The following is a 12,836-nucleotide window of genomic DNA, read 5'->3' as shown; positions in this document are numbered from 1 at the left end:
CTAATTAGATATATTTATAGGTAACCTCACATCAGAGTACCTATCAGGTTGAATTTTACTTCAATCCATTTCTCTTGCAGGACACCCCTACCACTAATGCTATTTACAAAATATCTCGCCTTATTAATAATTTAAATAAAATGCATTATGTTTCTTTAAAAAAAAAACTTAAAAAATTTAAAACACTTTCAAATAACAAAAATAAATAGCCTAATTAAAAAAAATCTAATATATTGTATCAACTATACTTTGTTGTCATAAAGGGTCCGTTTGGATAGCACTTATTGTTGCTGAAAGTTACTAAAAACTGATTGTTGCTTAAAACACTGTAGCAAAATAATTTTAAATGTGTGAATAGTATTGTGGGACCACTTTTAATATAAATATTACGTGAACAGTGCATGAACAGTGCGTAAACAGTAAATTTTGTCCCCCAAGTCATAAAAGCCGGCCAAAAAAAAAAAAAAAAAAAAAAAAGGGAGAAAACGTGAAGCTCAAAACGCACCCAACAAAACGTGCAATCCAAACCCACTAAAAAGAAAAAAATATTTTGTTAAAAAATAATCAAATCATTTTAAGAAAGATTTGAGACAAACACTTATAATTATCATCTACTATTTTCATTTTTTTTTTCTTTTAACAAAAACATAAATCATCAAATATTTTCGCTCATCACGCAAGTCTATGACTAATTATAAATATTATTCAAATTACATTTAAGTTGTTCCATGACAAATTGACAATATAGTTTCTAAGTAGAGAGGGAAAAAAAGGAATTTGGATAGAGTTTGTGTTTGTTGGAATAGACCTTAAGAAAATGTACAAGAAAATATATTTTGTTTTTGAATATACATTTGTTGTTGCACGATAGTAATAATAAGAGAAAACATAATAATGAGTTTATTATTGGCAATTTGGCATCATTATGCAATAAACTGTCACCAAACTCTGCCAGCACTGTGAAAAGAACAAAAAAGGAAAATCTTATTATGAAAATGAGATTTTGTTATTAGCATTTTATAATTTATAGTAGAACACGAACAGTTTCCAAAAAGGTTAGAGGATGATTAATATAAATGATAAGTCCGTGTGGACTGAGGGTAGTTGAGAATTTTTTATATATATTCTTTATGGAAAAAGATGTTGAGAGTTGAGATAGCACATACATCCGAACCAAATAAAGTCAATTTGAACGTTGAAATCCCACACTCGTTGTACTTTCACTTTTTAACCCAGATTCCCTGAGTAAAGGTTGGGGCGTGCCCCCAACGCAATGCTAACAGCGGTAACAAAATAGGACAAAATTTATAAAGGATTGAGATAAAGTGAAACATCATCTGCAATTAAAAAACATTTTCTATTCCTATCAAAAAAAAAAAAAAAAACCTTTTCTATTGAAGAATTGAAATTGAAAATTATTTTTTATGACTAAAATATAAATTTCATACTTTAAGTTTGATTGAAATTTATTTCAATTCTCTAACTTTATTTTTGTTTAATTTTTTTTCATTAGTTTGAATTTTTGCATATTTGCACTATCAAACTCTTAAAATACTAATTGATTTTTTAATGTAGACAATGATTAAACTTTAGATTTTTTTATTTAATCATACAAAAAATTTTACTAGTTGAACTAATGTACATCTCCTATTGTATATTAAATTTGACAAAAGTTTACACATGACTTTTAGTTTTAGACCCATCAAATATATATTTAACACTCTTCTAAAATTGGGAAAAATGTTAGACGATTTTAGGTAAGATGACATGGTGTTCATTTTTATTGTGGACCCAGCATCAATTTAATCGGTAATGATAATGGATTGAAATCTAGTACAATTTGCACCATACAATATTTTCTTAACAGTTCAGATCAAAAGTTAAATAAAGGAAGTAAAAAAAAAGTTAAAAAAGTAAAAATATTAAGACTTAAAAAAAAAGTTAATAATTTTGAAATAGTGAAAATAATGTGATAGGGATTGGACGGGTACTAACCAATAACCATGTCACCGTATTTGTATTTGGAGAGTACCTAGAAATTAGTACGCCTCAAACTGTTCATTAAAAAAAAAAGAGAGAAAAAACGAGTACGCCTCAAACAGTCAAACTCAAACTCAACTCAAACTCAAACTCTTCAAATCAAAAGGAAAAAGCCTCTCTGCTTTATGCCTCGAACTAAACTCACCCAAGTCTTTCTTTGTAGTTGATTTGCGCCTGTGTGTATCTCTCTCTCTCTATCTCAATCCGTGTCTCAGTGTCTCAGCATGGGTCTCTCGTCACTGTCACTCGACTCGAACCCTATCAGGGTCCCACAGACCCCTTTCTTGGGTGCTCGCCACCACCACCTTAGACCCATTATTCTCCCTCGCCGCCCAAACCTCATCGTCTGCTCCTCAGTCTCAGCCTCTGCATCTCTGAGCGTAGCCGAATCGAGCACAACCCAAGGAACCAACCGGATCGGGTCTCTGAGTCAAGTATCAGGAGTGTTGGGCTGTCAGTGGGGAGACGAAGGCAAAGGCAAACTGGTCGACATCTTGGCCCATCACTTCGACATCGTTGCTCGTTGCCAGGTACACTTTTTTTTTTTATTTATAAATTAAATTAATTTTATTTTTATATGTAATCTTCAAATGGGTGTGATTCAATTTTTAAACTTGGGCTTGTGCTTAATGCCTTTCCCAGTTACACATTCTTTACTTTTAGTTTTAGGTTCATGCACTTCTATATTTAAAAAAGATGTGTGTGTATCCTACATAGATTACAGTACAAATACGAATTTGTTGAGTTTGTATTTTGTCTGTTTATTGCTTCTCGTTATTGTTGTTTGATGGGGGCATATTACAAGTTTATTGCCCCTTCTTAAACCTTAGTATGCGGATTAGTATTCCTAAGCAGAACACCTGCACCTGCATGCATGTAACTTTCTTTCATTATGAGTTTGGCCCCAAGGGAAGAGGAAGTTTAGATTTAAACTAGTGGCCTTTGCTTCATGACATTTGGCCCCAGCTGATTGTGCTACCCCGTAGGATTATATGTGTGACATTTTTTAATAATTAAATTTTCCCAAGTGTAATTCTGTTAGAATATGGTTGAGTTACCTCTCTTTTTAAGTTAGAGGCATGTATGCTCCTAGGCTTTTTGAGCAACCCTGTTAAACATTTCTAGAGTTTCAAAACTATTTATTTGATCGTTTCTATTGGTCCAAAATCTAAAGTTAAGTACATCTAGTTCTAGAAATTGAATCTTGGTGCGATGCAAAGTGCTCTTTGCCCAAGTATGTGTCACGAGTTCGAGTCTGGAATTAGCCTCTCGAAAAATTGGAGATAGATTGCCTACCAACTACCTCTCGCATAATCCCACAAAAGGGGAGTATTGTGCACTGATTATGGCCTTTTTTTTATCTTGTTCTATGACATTTATAATCAGTGCATTGAGGCGAAACCACTCTTTAAGCGATACATTCACCCCACCCCCACGGGGCATGTCTTCTCCTGGTTTGAGCATGGTATTTTGAGAATTTATTTGAAACGTCCTGCTTCACACAATTTACATGTTTTTAATTGAGGAGTAATTGGCTTTCCAGATCCTGATGACCCAGTGTGTATCTTTTTGCCTGAAACTTTTGAATAAATTCTTATGTCAGGGTGGAGCTAATGCTGGACATACTATCTACAATGCAGAGGGAAAGAAGTTTGCGCTTCACCTGGTTCCGTCGGGTATCCTTAATGATGATACCCTTTGTGTTATTGGGAATGGAGTTGTGGTGCATCTACCAGGGCTCTTTGAAGAAATTGATGGCCTGGAATCCAATGGGGTTTCCTGCAAGGGAAGAATACTGGTATCTGATCGTGCTCACCTGTTATTTGACTTCCATCAGGAAGTGGATGGGCTTAGAGAGTCTGAGCTTGCCCAATCTTTTATTGGCACTACAAAGAGAGGAATTGGACCATGTTACTCAAGCAAGGTTATACGGAATGGCATTAGAGTAAGTGACTTGAGGCACATGGATACATTTCCTCAAAAGCTTGATCTTTTATTGTCAGATGCAGGTTCAAGATTCCAAGGATTTAACTATGGCCCAGAAATGCTTAGGGAAGAAGTTGAAAAATACAAAAGATATGCTGAGAGATTGGAGCCCTTTATTGCTGATACCGTGCATGTCATGAATGAAGCCATCTCAGAAAAGAAGAAGATTTTGGTTGAAGGTGGTCAGGCCACCATGCTAGATATTGACTTTGGAACTTACCCTTTTGTAACTTCTTCTAGTCCATCAGCTGGTGGAATTTGCACTGGTCTTGGCATTGCTCCAAGAATAGTAGGTGATCTAATTGGAGTGGTAAGTGGATAATTTACTATTGGTTTCTTTTTATCATATTTGGGGCGTTGTTTCCTCTTTTTCTGTACTGGTGAGGGAGGGGTTAAAACTTAAAATCTAACAAGGCTGTGCCATGACTACGAGCCCTTTTCTTCTATTATCTTTTTGCGAGTCTTGATGTCAAATGTGCTCACCTTATAAATTTTGTTTGCTCTTTCAAACATTTGGGCTTTTGCATTTTGACATGTGTCTGGAGTAAAACATATTCTGTGGGAATACTGCATAGTATTCATTAAATACAGTTTTTAAATAACTAAACTCGTTTTACTTGGCCAGTTGAGGTTCCAAACTTGAATTTCCCCATGCAGGTAAAAGCCTACAATACAAGAGTTGGCTCTGGTCCGTTTCCAACAGAAATCTTGGGTCAAGGGGCGACCTCCTCAGGTTTGCTGGCCAGGAGTTTGGCACAACTACAGGCCGTCCTCGTCGTTGCGGTTGGCTGGATATAGTAGCACTGAAATACTCTTGTCAGATCAATGGCTTTTCATCACTGAATCTCACCAAACTAGATGTTTTGTCTGATCTCCCTGAAATTTGGCTGGGGGTTTCTTATAAACACATCAATGGCACACCAATCAAGTCATTCCCTGCAGATCTTCGTCTTCTTGAGCAATTGAAGGCAAGTTCCCTCAACCCCAGCCCCCTTTTTAAATTTTGATATATATATATATATATATAGAGAGAGAGAGAGAGAGAGAGAGAGAGAGAGAAACTTATTAACAAAATTCCATCATCTGCCTTTGGGTAATGCATTGACAGTACTTGCCATTGACATCACAGTTGAAGCATAGATTAGGTACCCATGGATACTAGGCCTTGTGATTTTTTCTTGTTGCCTTACAAAATTCAGACCACCCTGCCCTATCCTCTCCTCAAGAGTTTCTAAGCATTGTTTAGCGCAAACAAAAAAGGGTGTAGCCTTAGATCAGTTAGATGTGACTTAAATTGTTAAGAACGATCTTTGATTCCTGACTTCTGTAAAAATTATTCAGGTCCTCTTCATTGTTTTAGATTTTGGGGACTCTTCTTGATTTTAATGTCCTTACGTGTGTGTAGGTGGAGTACGAAGTATTGCCTGGGTGGAAGTGTGATATTTCTTCTATCAGAAACTACACTGACCTTCCATTGGCTGCACGTACCTATGTCGAAAGGATAGAAGAACTTGTTGGTGTACCAATCCATTACATTGGTATTGGACCTGGACGCGATGCCCTGATAGTAAAATAATTTGATTATTGTTCCTTCTTAAGATGTTAGCAAGGATTCTCTTTATCTGAAGAGGTGAGAAGATGCTAGATGAATTTCCTCTTTAAAATGGTAGATTATCTTGGAGAAAAAGTATAACATAAGGTGGCTATATTCATTTGATGTAACGATTATATATTCAATGTCTGTGGAATGCCATTTTGAATCTTTATACTTATAACAACTCTTGACAATTTTGGTGCTGTATTTTAGGCAGTGTTCACAACTTATGATGATGCTAGAAATGGAAGTTTTTGGTTATTAGATTGAGTTCAGGGCATCAAGATGGTGATTTATTTATTGTTGTTGTCATTGTCTTGGTCAATATTGCCATAAGGAATTAGGTAAATCATGAATTAGGTCGTGTATCTCTTCAGTGGGTCGCTGTCGTATCCGTTCAAAAGGTTATAAATTTCAGAGGAAAAAAAATGCTTTATGTGAGTATGTTAGCTGAAGCTTGTTTAATTTATACTCAAATTTAAGGTAGTATAGATGGTTATTACTTTTTTGCTGAATGTGTAGATGCTTATTATTATTATTATTATTATTCTTTGCTAAAAAAAAAAAAAAAAAAAAAAAAGGTATTTGGGGTGCACTCATCGATCTCACGCCACGTAATGGCAATTGGTAATACCACATATACTATATGGGCTTTATTGGAGCTATTGTTCGAGCTGCTCCTATATAGATGCTTATTAGGAAAAAAGGAAAAAAGAAGAAGAAGAAGATGCAAATATTATAGTATTAGTCCTATAACTTTTGTGTTATCATGGTAAAGCCCTGAACTTTGGGAAGATCCAAAAGATTATCAAATCAAACAAGTCCACTCTCAATGCAACTGTAATTTGGAGGAGGTAAGTTAAAGGGTAAACTGAAGTCTAGTAAGTAAATATATAAGGGGCTGTTTGGTTTTAAAAAAATCATCATTCCTAACTCAATTTTTGTCACTCATCACTTATCATTTAAGATACCCCAGTTTCCTAAACCCTGCACTTTTGGCACATTGTTTTTAACTGCTCATCACTCAAATATTTCTATTTTTTGTGAGACCCATACCTAAGCACTTGTTCAAAGACACCTTGACCCATACATGATTTCTGCTAGCCTACCCGCCTCACCTTCATTTCCCACCATTTTCTTCACTTTTCATTTCCCTTACACCCTTTCAACCCTGTTATTCTCCCAAAACACAAACTTGAACCCTTCTAAAATAGAAAAAGCTCGGATGCCAATCTCCACCGCCATGGGGGCCGCTTGACCCATCTCTCCAACATGTACCAGCGATGCAATCTCCTACATTGTGACCCAGCGGCACCGACGAAGTGTGAAGAAACGTGACCCATTTCCTTGATTTGTCACGGATGATCTCTTCTGACCCAACATGGTGCTACATCATCCCTTTTTGTACTCTTTTAGCTTGTTTCTTTATCTGATTTATGTTTTTGGCATTTGAGTTTTGAGAAAACTGTTAGATTTTAGCTTGAACTCTGCTTTGCCTTTGTTTATCCCTGTTGTTTGGTTGGTGAGAAAATAATAAAGGAGAAGTTTTTTTGGTTTGTTTTTTGTTTATATGATATTATTATGCTTACCCATTGCTGAATTGCTTCAATCAGATTATTTGTTCCTGGTTGGATAATATTATATCGTTTATTGGAAAATTTTGATTTCTCATTAGCTTAAGTAAACCAATTGAAATAGATGGTTTAGAGGCTTTGAATCTATTAAAGATTTTCTGGATTGTTTACATTGTGTTGGAATTTTTAATTGCTGAAGTAATATTACCTTGAAAATACAGAGAAGCAAACTTCATCACCACGAGTTGAAATGGATGTAAAAGATGAGAAATTCCACCCTATTACCAACAAATCAGATGTACAAAACAGCTCAAATGTATAAAATACCTTTGGATTTTTGTGAAAAAATTGAGAAAGAGGTTGGGGAGATTGATGCCTTTGGCACGTGAAGAATTGCTTGATCGTGACCTAGCGATGCGGGTTGGCTGAGCTCCGATTGGTGACTGCGTGCGTGAGGAGGTGAGGGTAGGCAGAGGCTTCTAAGGACTCATGGCGATACTGGTATGAAGATGGGGTATAGTGATCTGCTTTACCAATGTGAAGAGAGCCGTTGAAGAGAGCCATCAAAAGCAGCGCCTGGTGTGACTTTGCTCTGACTATGGGTCCCATGCATGTGTGTTTATTTGCCAAAATGCCATGAAAACTTAGTTTTGATAACTTGAAAACACCTAAAATGTGTTTTTAGTTTCTATACCTCATCATTTAAAAATTAAAGAATTAAGTGATGGAAACAAAAACTGAAAACAAATCCAAACAAACCAAACAGTCGTGGGACCCAACAATTTTGAGTTATGGGTGATGGAAAACAACAAATCCAAACCGCCCCTAAATAACTAGCCTCTAAGCACTCTTGTTGAGCATGCTTTTAGAGACTCTTCTATTTTTTAGGATAAAAGTTAATAATTTGCATTTATTATAATTTGAAAATTTATTAATCTTTACCCAAAAAAATAGAAGAGCCCAGCAACAACCCACCCTAGCCTGATCTTAACCGAAAAAATGATCCACCACCAACACCAAGAACCCAAAACGCCAATCTTAAATCCCACTACCAACAAAACACTAGGAATGGCAACGGGTCAAGTTCGGGCCGGGTTTTTTCATACCCGGACCCGACTCGCGGGTCTTAACCTGCGGCCCGGACCCGGCCCGTTTACTAACCGGGTTTTCTTCTCGAGGCTTGAACCCGCCTCCACTAGGCTCTGCAGGCCCTGCGGGCCCCGTTAAGCCCTGCCAGATTTGGGCCCACTTTGCGGCCCGAATCGTGGCCCAACCAAAAAAAAAAAAAAAGAATTGAATGGTCATTGCCCATTTCTGAGACCTGAAGATGAACTCAACGGCGTCGGTGTGTCCACCATTGTTGTGCCATACAATCTTAAAATTTAAAAAAAAAAAAAAAAAAAAAAGAGTTTCCCTTACAAACACAGATCCACAAACATAGATTCACAAAAATAGATTCACAGAATCACAAACACAAACTCAGATTTGAGAAAGGACATGAACCCCAAAAAAAAAAAAAAAAAAAAAAACCCAAAAAAAATATTGGAGAACTCGGTCCACCAAGGCTTTATCTCCGATCTCGGACTCCTGGCCTCTCTCTATCTCAGACCACCAAGATCTTTGATGATCGGTGGTGGGCCTATGGTTTTAAAAACCGGTACGGTGAAAGAACCAAAAAAGGAGCTAAATACCGGTTTTATGGTCGGACCGGAGTCCGACCGATGGTCGAACCGGTGACGTCATAAATAATTTAATTATTATTTATTTAAATTATATAAATAATTAATAATTTTTTAATATACTAAAAGTCTAAAACTAACAAACCTATAATAACAAATATGTTTCCTCTAAAAAAGGGCCAATGGACTGGTCACAACATAGCACTCAACAATAGAGAGTTCAAAGACTTTGAACCTACTTTAGAAACATCAACTGTAAACCTAAACAAAAAAACTAAATCAATATGTAAATATGTTTCCTTTTTGACTTATTAAAGCAAAAAAACCTAAGCAATCTCAACATGACTCAAATCAATAACAAATAACATTAACATTACAAAATAATCATCCTGAAATTCTAATAAACTTTCAACAAAACCAAATAAATAAGTTCATTAGTTATTACATTTACATCCAAATGGCAAATAACAAATAAGTTCATTACAACCAACAACTAAGTTTTAAAGTTTCAAACAAACAACTAAGTTTTAAAGTTTCAAACAAACAACAACTAAGTTTTAAAACCCAAGCCTCATTTGTTATGAAGATAATCGAAATCAATATCATCATGTGAACCAAATGCTCCACCACTAGCATCATAATCATCATCCTCATCCTCATCTTCTTCATCTTCAACATGAATAGGATGATTTTTATCTCTAAATCCGGGAGGAGCATCATCTTCATCACCAAATGATTCCAAATTGATGTCATCATCATCCTCAATCACTTCATTGTCCATATCTATACAAATTCCAAAACCAAATAACAATAAATGAAATAACAATTCTCATAATCATTTCTCATAAATCATAAATAGTCTAATTAAAATATGCAACTAGGCAAAGAATTGTTATAAGCTAACCTCTTTGTACATGGCTAGAAGACCCTTCTTCAATTGGATAGGCTCCCTCTTCATATAATGCATTCTCTATCTCCTCATGATCCAGAAATGGAGGTTCCTCATCTTCCACTACCCAAAATTCAGTTTTATCGATACTTGCATAATCAATAGGATCAAAATTGAACTTCTTCCTTTTGACTCTATCATAAGATGAACATAATGAATAATTTAATTAGTAACCAAATCACTTATATTTCACAATCACAAAGAACCCACTTGACCAAATCAGTGAATCACTCATATTTTCCCACAAAAACATTGAAACAAAGAGATTATATAATATATACCTTTCTTTCAATCGGTAGTTATAATGAACAAACACAAGATCATTAAGTCGTTGATGCTCCAATCTATTTCTTCTTTTGGTATGTATTTGTTCAAAAGCACTCCAATTCCGCTCACATCCTGAAGAGGCAGCTGTTTGGCTAAGGATCCGAATTGCAAACTTTTGTAAGGTTGGAGCACAAGATCCAAACAACTTCCACCACTCATCTAAGTTCCATATACAACACAAAACAAAGATACAATGAATCAATAAACACAACTATACTTATCCCAAAAATATAAAAAAGAGCTATGATCTTTAAAACATATTTACATTTTAGTATTAGCTAAAGTAAACAATATCTTACCCGGCTGAGATGTCTTGGCTGATTCTTGAGCAAGTTGGGTTCCAAAAGTTTGTTCACGCTCTCGAAATAGCCTTAATTCCTCCACCAACTTCAATCGACCAGTTGAAACTTTTGATTCAATAACATCTGTCACAGCAGATTGTGTCTCTAGCCTCTTATTAAGAGTGGATGAGTCATATTGGAATGCAGGATTCAACCAGTAAGCAGCAGCATGAATATCTCTATAGAATTGATTATCCCAACGATCCTTGATAATATTAACATAAGGCTCCCATAGTCTCTTTTTGTCCTTGAAAATTTTTTTGATTCCATCAATTACTCTATACATGCCATCATATACATAACCCATAGCTGGTTTTTCATCAGAATCAACAATGCGTAATAAACGAATCAATGGTGACATAATATGCACAATTACATGACAATCATTCCAAAATTGATTGTCAAGAATGATTTTCACCACTGCCTTTGCTTTCTTATCTTTTGCATATCTTGATTCAACATAAAATTTGCTAGTCACCAATGCTTGTAAGTCATGCTTATGTTCCTTAAGACTCCCTAAGGCAATGAAAGTAGTAGCAAACCTAGTTGGCCCTGGACGCACAATTTCCGTCCAATTTTTTCTAGTCCTCAACCAAGCTTGCAAAGCCACATGGTTATAGATGAACATTGTGATCTTGGATGCATGTTTTGCAAGTTTAGCTATATGATCCATTTTCCCAATCTCCTTAAAAATTAGATTTAGGCAATGTGTTGCACAAGGTGACCAACTAATGTTCTTATATTTTCCACACACAATTCTTCCAACAGCTACATAATTTGCAGCATTGTCAGTGATCAAATGTACTATATTTGCAGGTTGAGATGTTTGAGAGCTTGAGGTGAGATGAGTGAGATGAGAGAGTCTGAGGGTGTGGGCTTTCGGCTTAGGGAGTTAGGGTTAGTTTTTAGGATTTTAGAGGTAATTTAGAGGACCAAAACGACATAGTTTTGCCGGAAAAGACAAAAAATTCCGAACCGGTCATTAACTGGTTCAACCTCCGGTTTTTACTGTTTTTCAGTTTTTTGACATAACCAAACCGGATTTAAGGCCGGTTCTCGGTTGAACCGGGCAGACTGACCGGTCCAGTCCGGTTTTTAAAACTATGGGTGGGCCTCTCTACCTGTCACGGCCTAAACCTCGCACATCTCTCTGCGATCTAACCTCCGTGCTTCTCCCTGTTAAGTAGCAACCACCACGTGATGAGAGTGAAGGTGAGGGTGGGTTGGTGAGTGAATGAAAGTGAGGGTGAGGGTGACTGCCAGACTGGGTGAGATCGTGTGGGGTGGCTTTAGAGAAAATGAGACATAGAGTTATTGAAGGTGAGGTGAGAGCACTGAGAAAGACGGCTGGAGCTAAGAGATATTATAGAAATGAGTTAGGGTTTGACATAAGTGATACATATATATAGGTAGGTATATTAGTAATTTTACTTTAATTGTAAACGGGTCGGGTCGAGTCCGGGTTCGGGCCGGGTTTTTACCAAAACTCGGACCCGACCTAAACCTGCTTCGGGTTTTTTAAAAAAAAACCCAAACCCGACCCTATTCTTTATCAGGCCAGGTAAAATCCAACCCATTAGGGTCGGGCCGGACCAGGTACCCACGGATCGGGTAGAAATTGTCATCCCTACAAAACACATGAACCGAAATGCTGAAAGGAGAAGAGAATGGCATTGGAGAGATAAAATAAAATAAATAAAAAAGAGAGAAGGAAAAAAGAAAGGAGAGAAGAATGGGGGGGGGGAATGAAAAAAAAAAAAAAAAAAAAAGAGAACCGAGAAAATGAAAAAGAAAAGAATAAAGAAGTAAAGAACATACCAAAGGGCGATGGTAAGGGCGAGAGCGAGACCAACAAGAAGGAAACCCAAAACCCAGATGCGAGAAGCCCAATACGATAGCCCAAAACCTAGGTGCGTGAGGGCAGAGCTCACTCTGTTTTCGAAAGTCAAGCTCACTCACTCTGTTTTGAAAGAAAAAAAAAAAAAAAAAAAACTCAGCTTGCTTGATCGTGAACTTCAGAGAGCGCAATGAGAGTCTGCGTGTGCGTGAGGCAGTGCAGAGAGAGGTGCATGAGGTAGAGAGAGCACAGCCGCAGAGAGGTGAGTGAGAAAGAGCGAGCTTGACTGATCAGTGAGGCAAAGCGCAGCCGCAGAACGAGATTGCCGAGATAAGAAACTGAGATGAAGCCAAGAGAAATGAAAAAAAAGAAAAAAAAAAAAGAACTGAGAAAAGAAAATTATCGATATCAAAATCAAAATCAAGTAATCAAAGTCAAGTAATCAAAATCAAAAGAAAAGAATATTACCTGATGAAGCCGAGAAGCAGAGAGCAGAGCATTTTAGAGGG

At 36.5% G+C, this 12,836-nt stretch overlaps 2 protein-coding genes across 2 annotated transcripts; one reads left to right on the top strand and one right to left on the bottom strand.

The window, feature by feature from the left end:
* The first annotated feature begins 2,111 nt into the window (after positions 1-2,111).
* Positions 2,112-5,890, top strand: LOC112004934 (adenylosuccinate synthetase 2, chloroplastic). The gene is given in 5 exon segments (XM_024037176.2): positions 2,112-2,570; positions 3,644-4,336; positions 4,684-4,726; positions 4,729-4,994; positions 5,432-5,890. Coding segments are annotated over 5 exon segments (1,479 nt in total). The 5' UTR covers positions 2,112-2,264; the 3' UTR covers positions 5,603-5,890.
* A 3,449-nt stretch (positions 5,891-9,339) lies between these two features.
* LOC112023289 (uncharacterized) lies at positions 9,340-11,121 on the bottom strand. The gene is made up of 4 exons (XM_024055907.2): positions 10,449-11,121; positions 10,104-10,308; positions 9,778-9,956; positions 9,340-9,656 (listed from the first exon to the last, which is right to left on the bottom strand). The coding sequence occupies exons 1-4, from the start codon at positions 11,116-11,118 to the stop codon at positions 9,445-9,447; spliced, it is 1,266 nt and encodes a 421-aa protein (XP_023911675.2). The 5' UTR covers positions 11,119-11,121; the 3' UTR covers positions 9,340-9,444.
* Positions 11,122-12,836: the final 1,715 nt, after the last annotated feature.

Source organism: Quercus suber, unplaced genomic scaffold, assembly GCF_002906115.3.
Source record: "Quercus suber isolate HL8 unplaced genomic scaffold, Cork oak 2.0 scaffold_646, whole genome shotgun sequence".
Classification (NCBI taxonomy): domain Eukaryota; kingdom Viridiplantae; phylum Streptophyta; class Magnoliopsida; order Fagales; family Fagaceae; genus Quercus; species Quercus suber.
The sequence above is the reverse complement of the archived record's forward strand: the minus strand, read 5'-3'. Positions and strand labels throughout refer to the sequence as shown.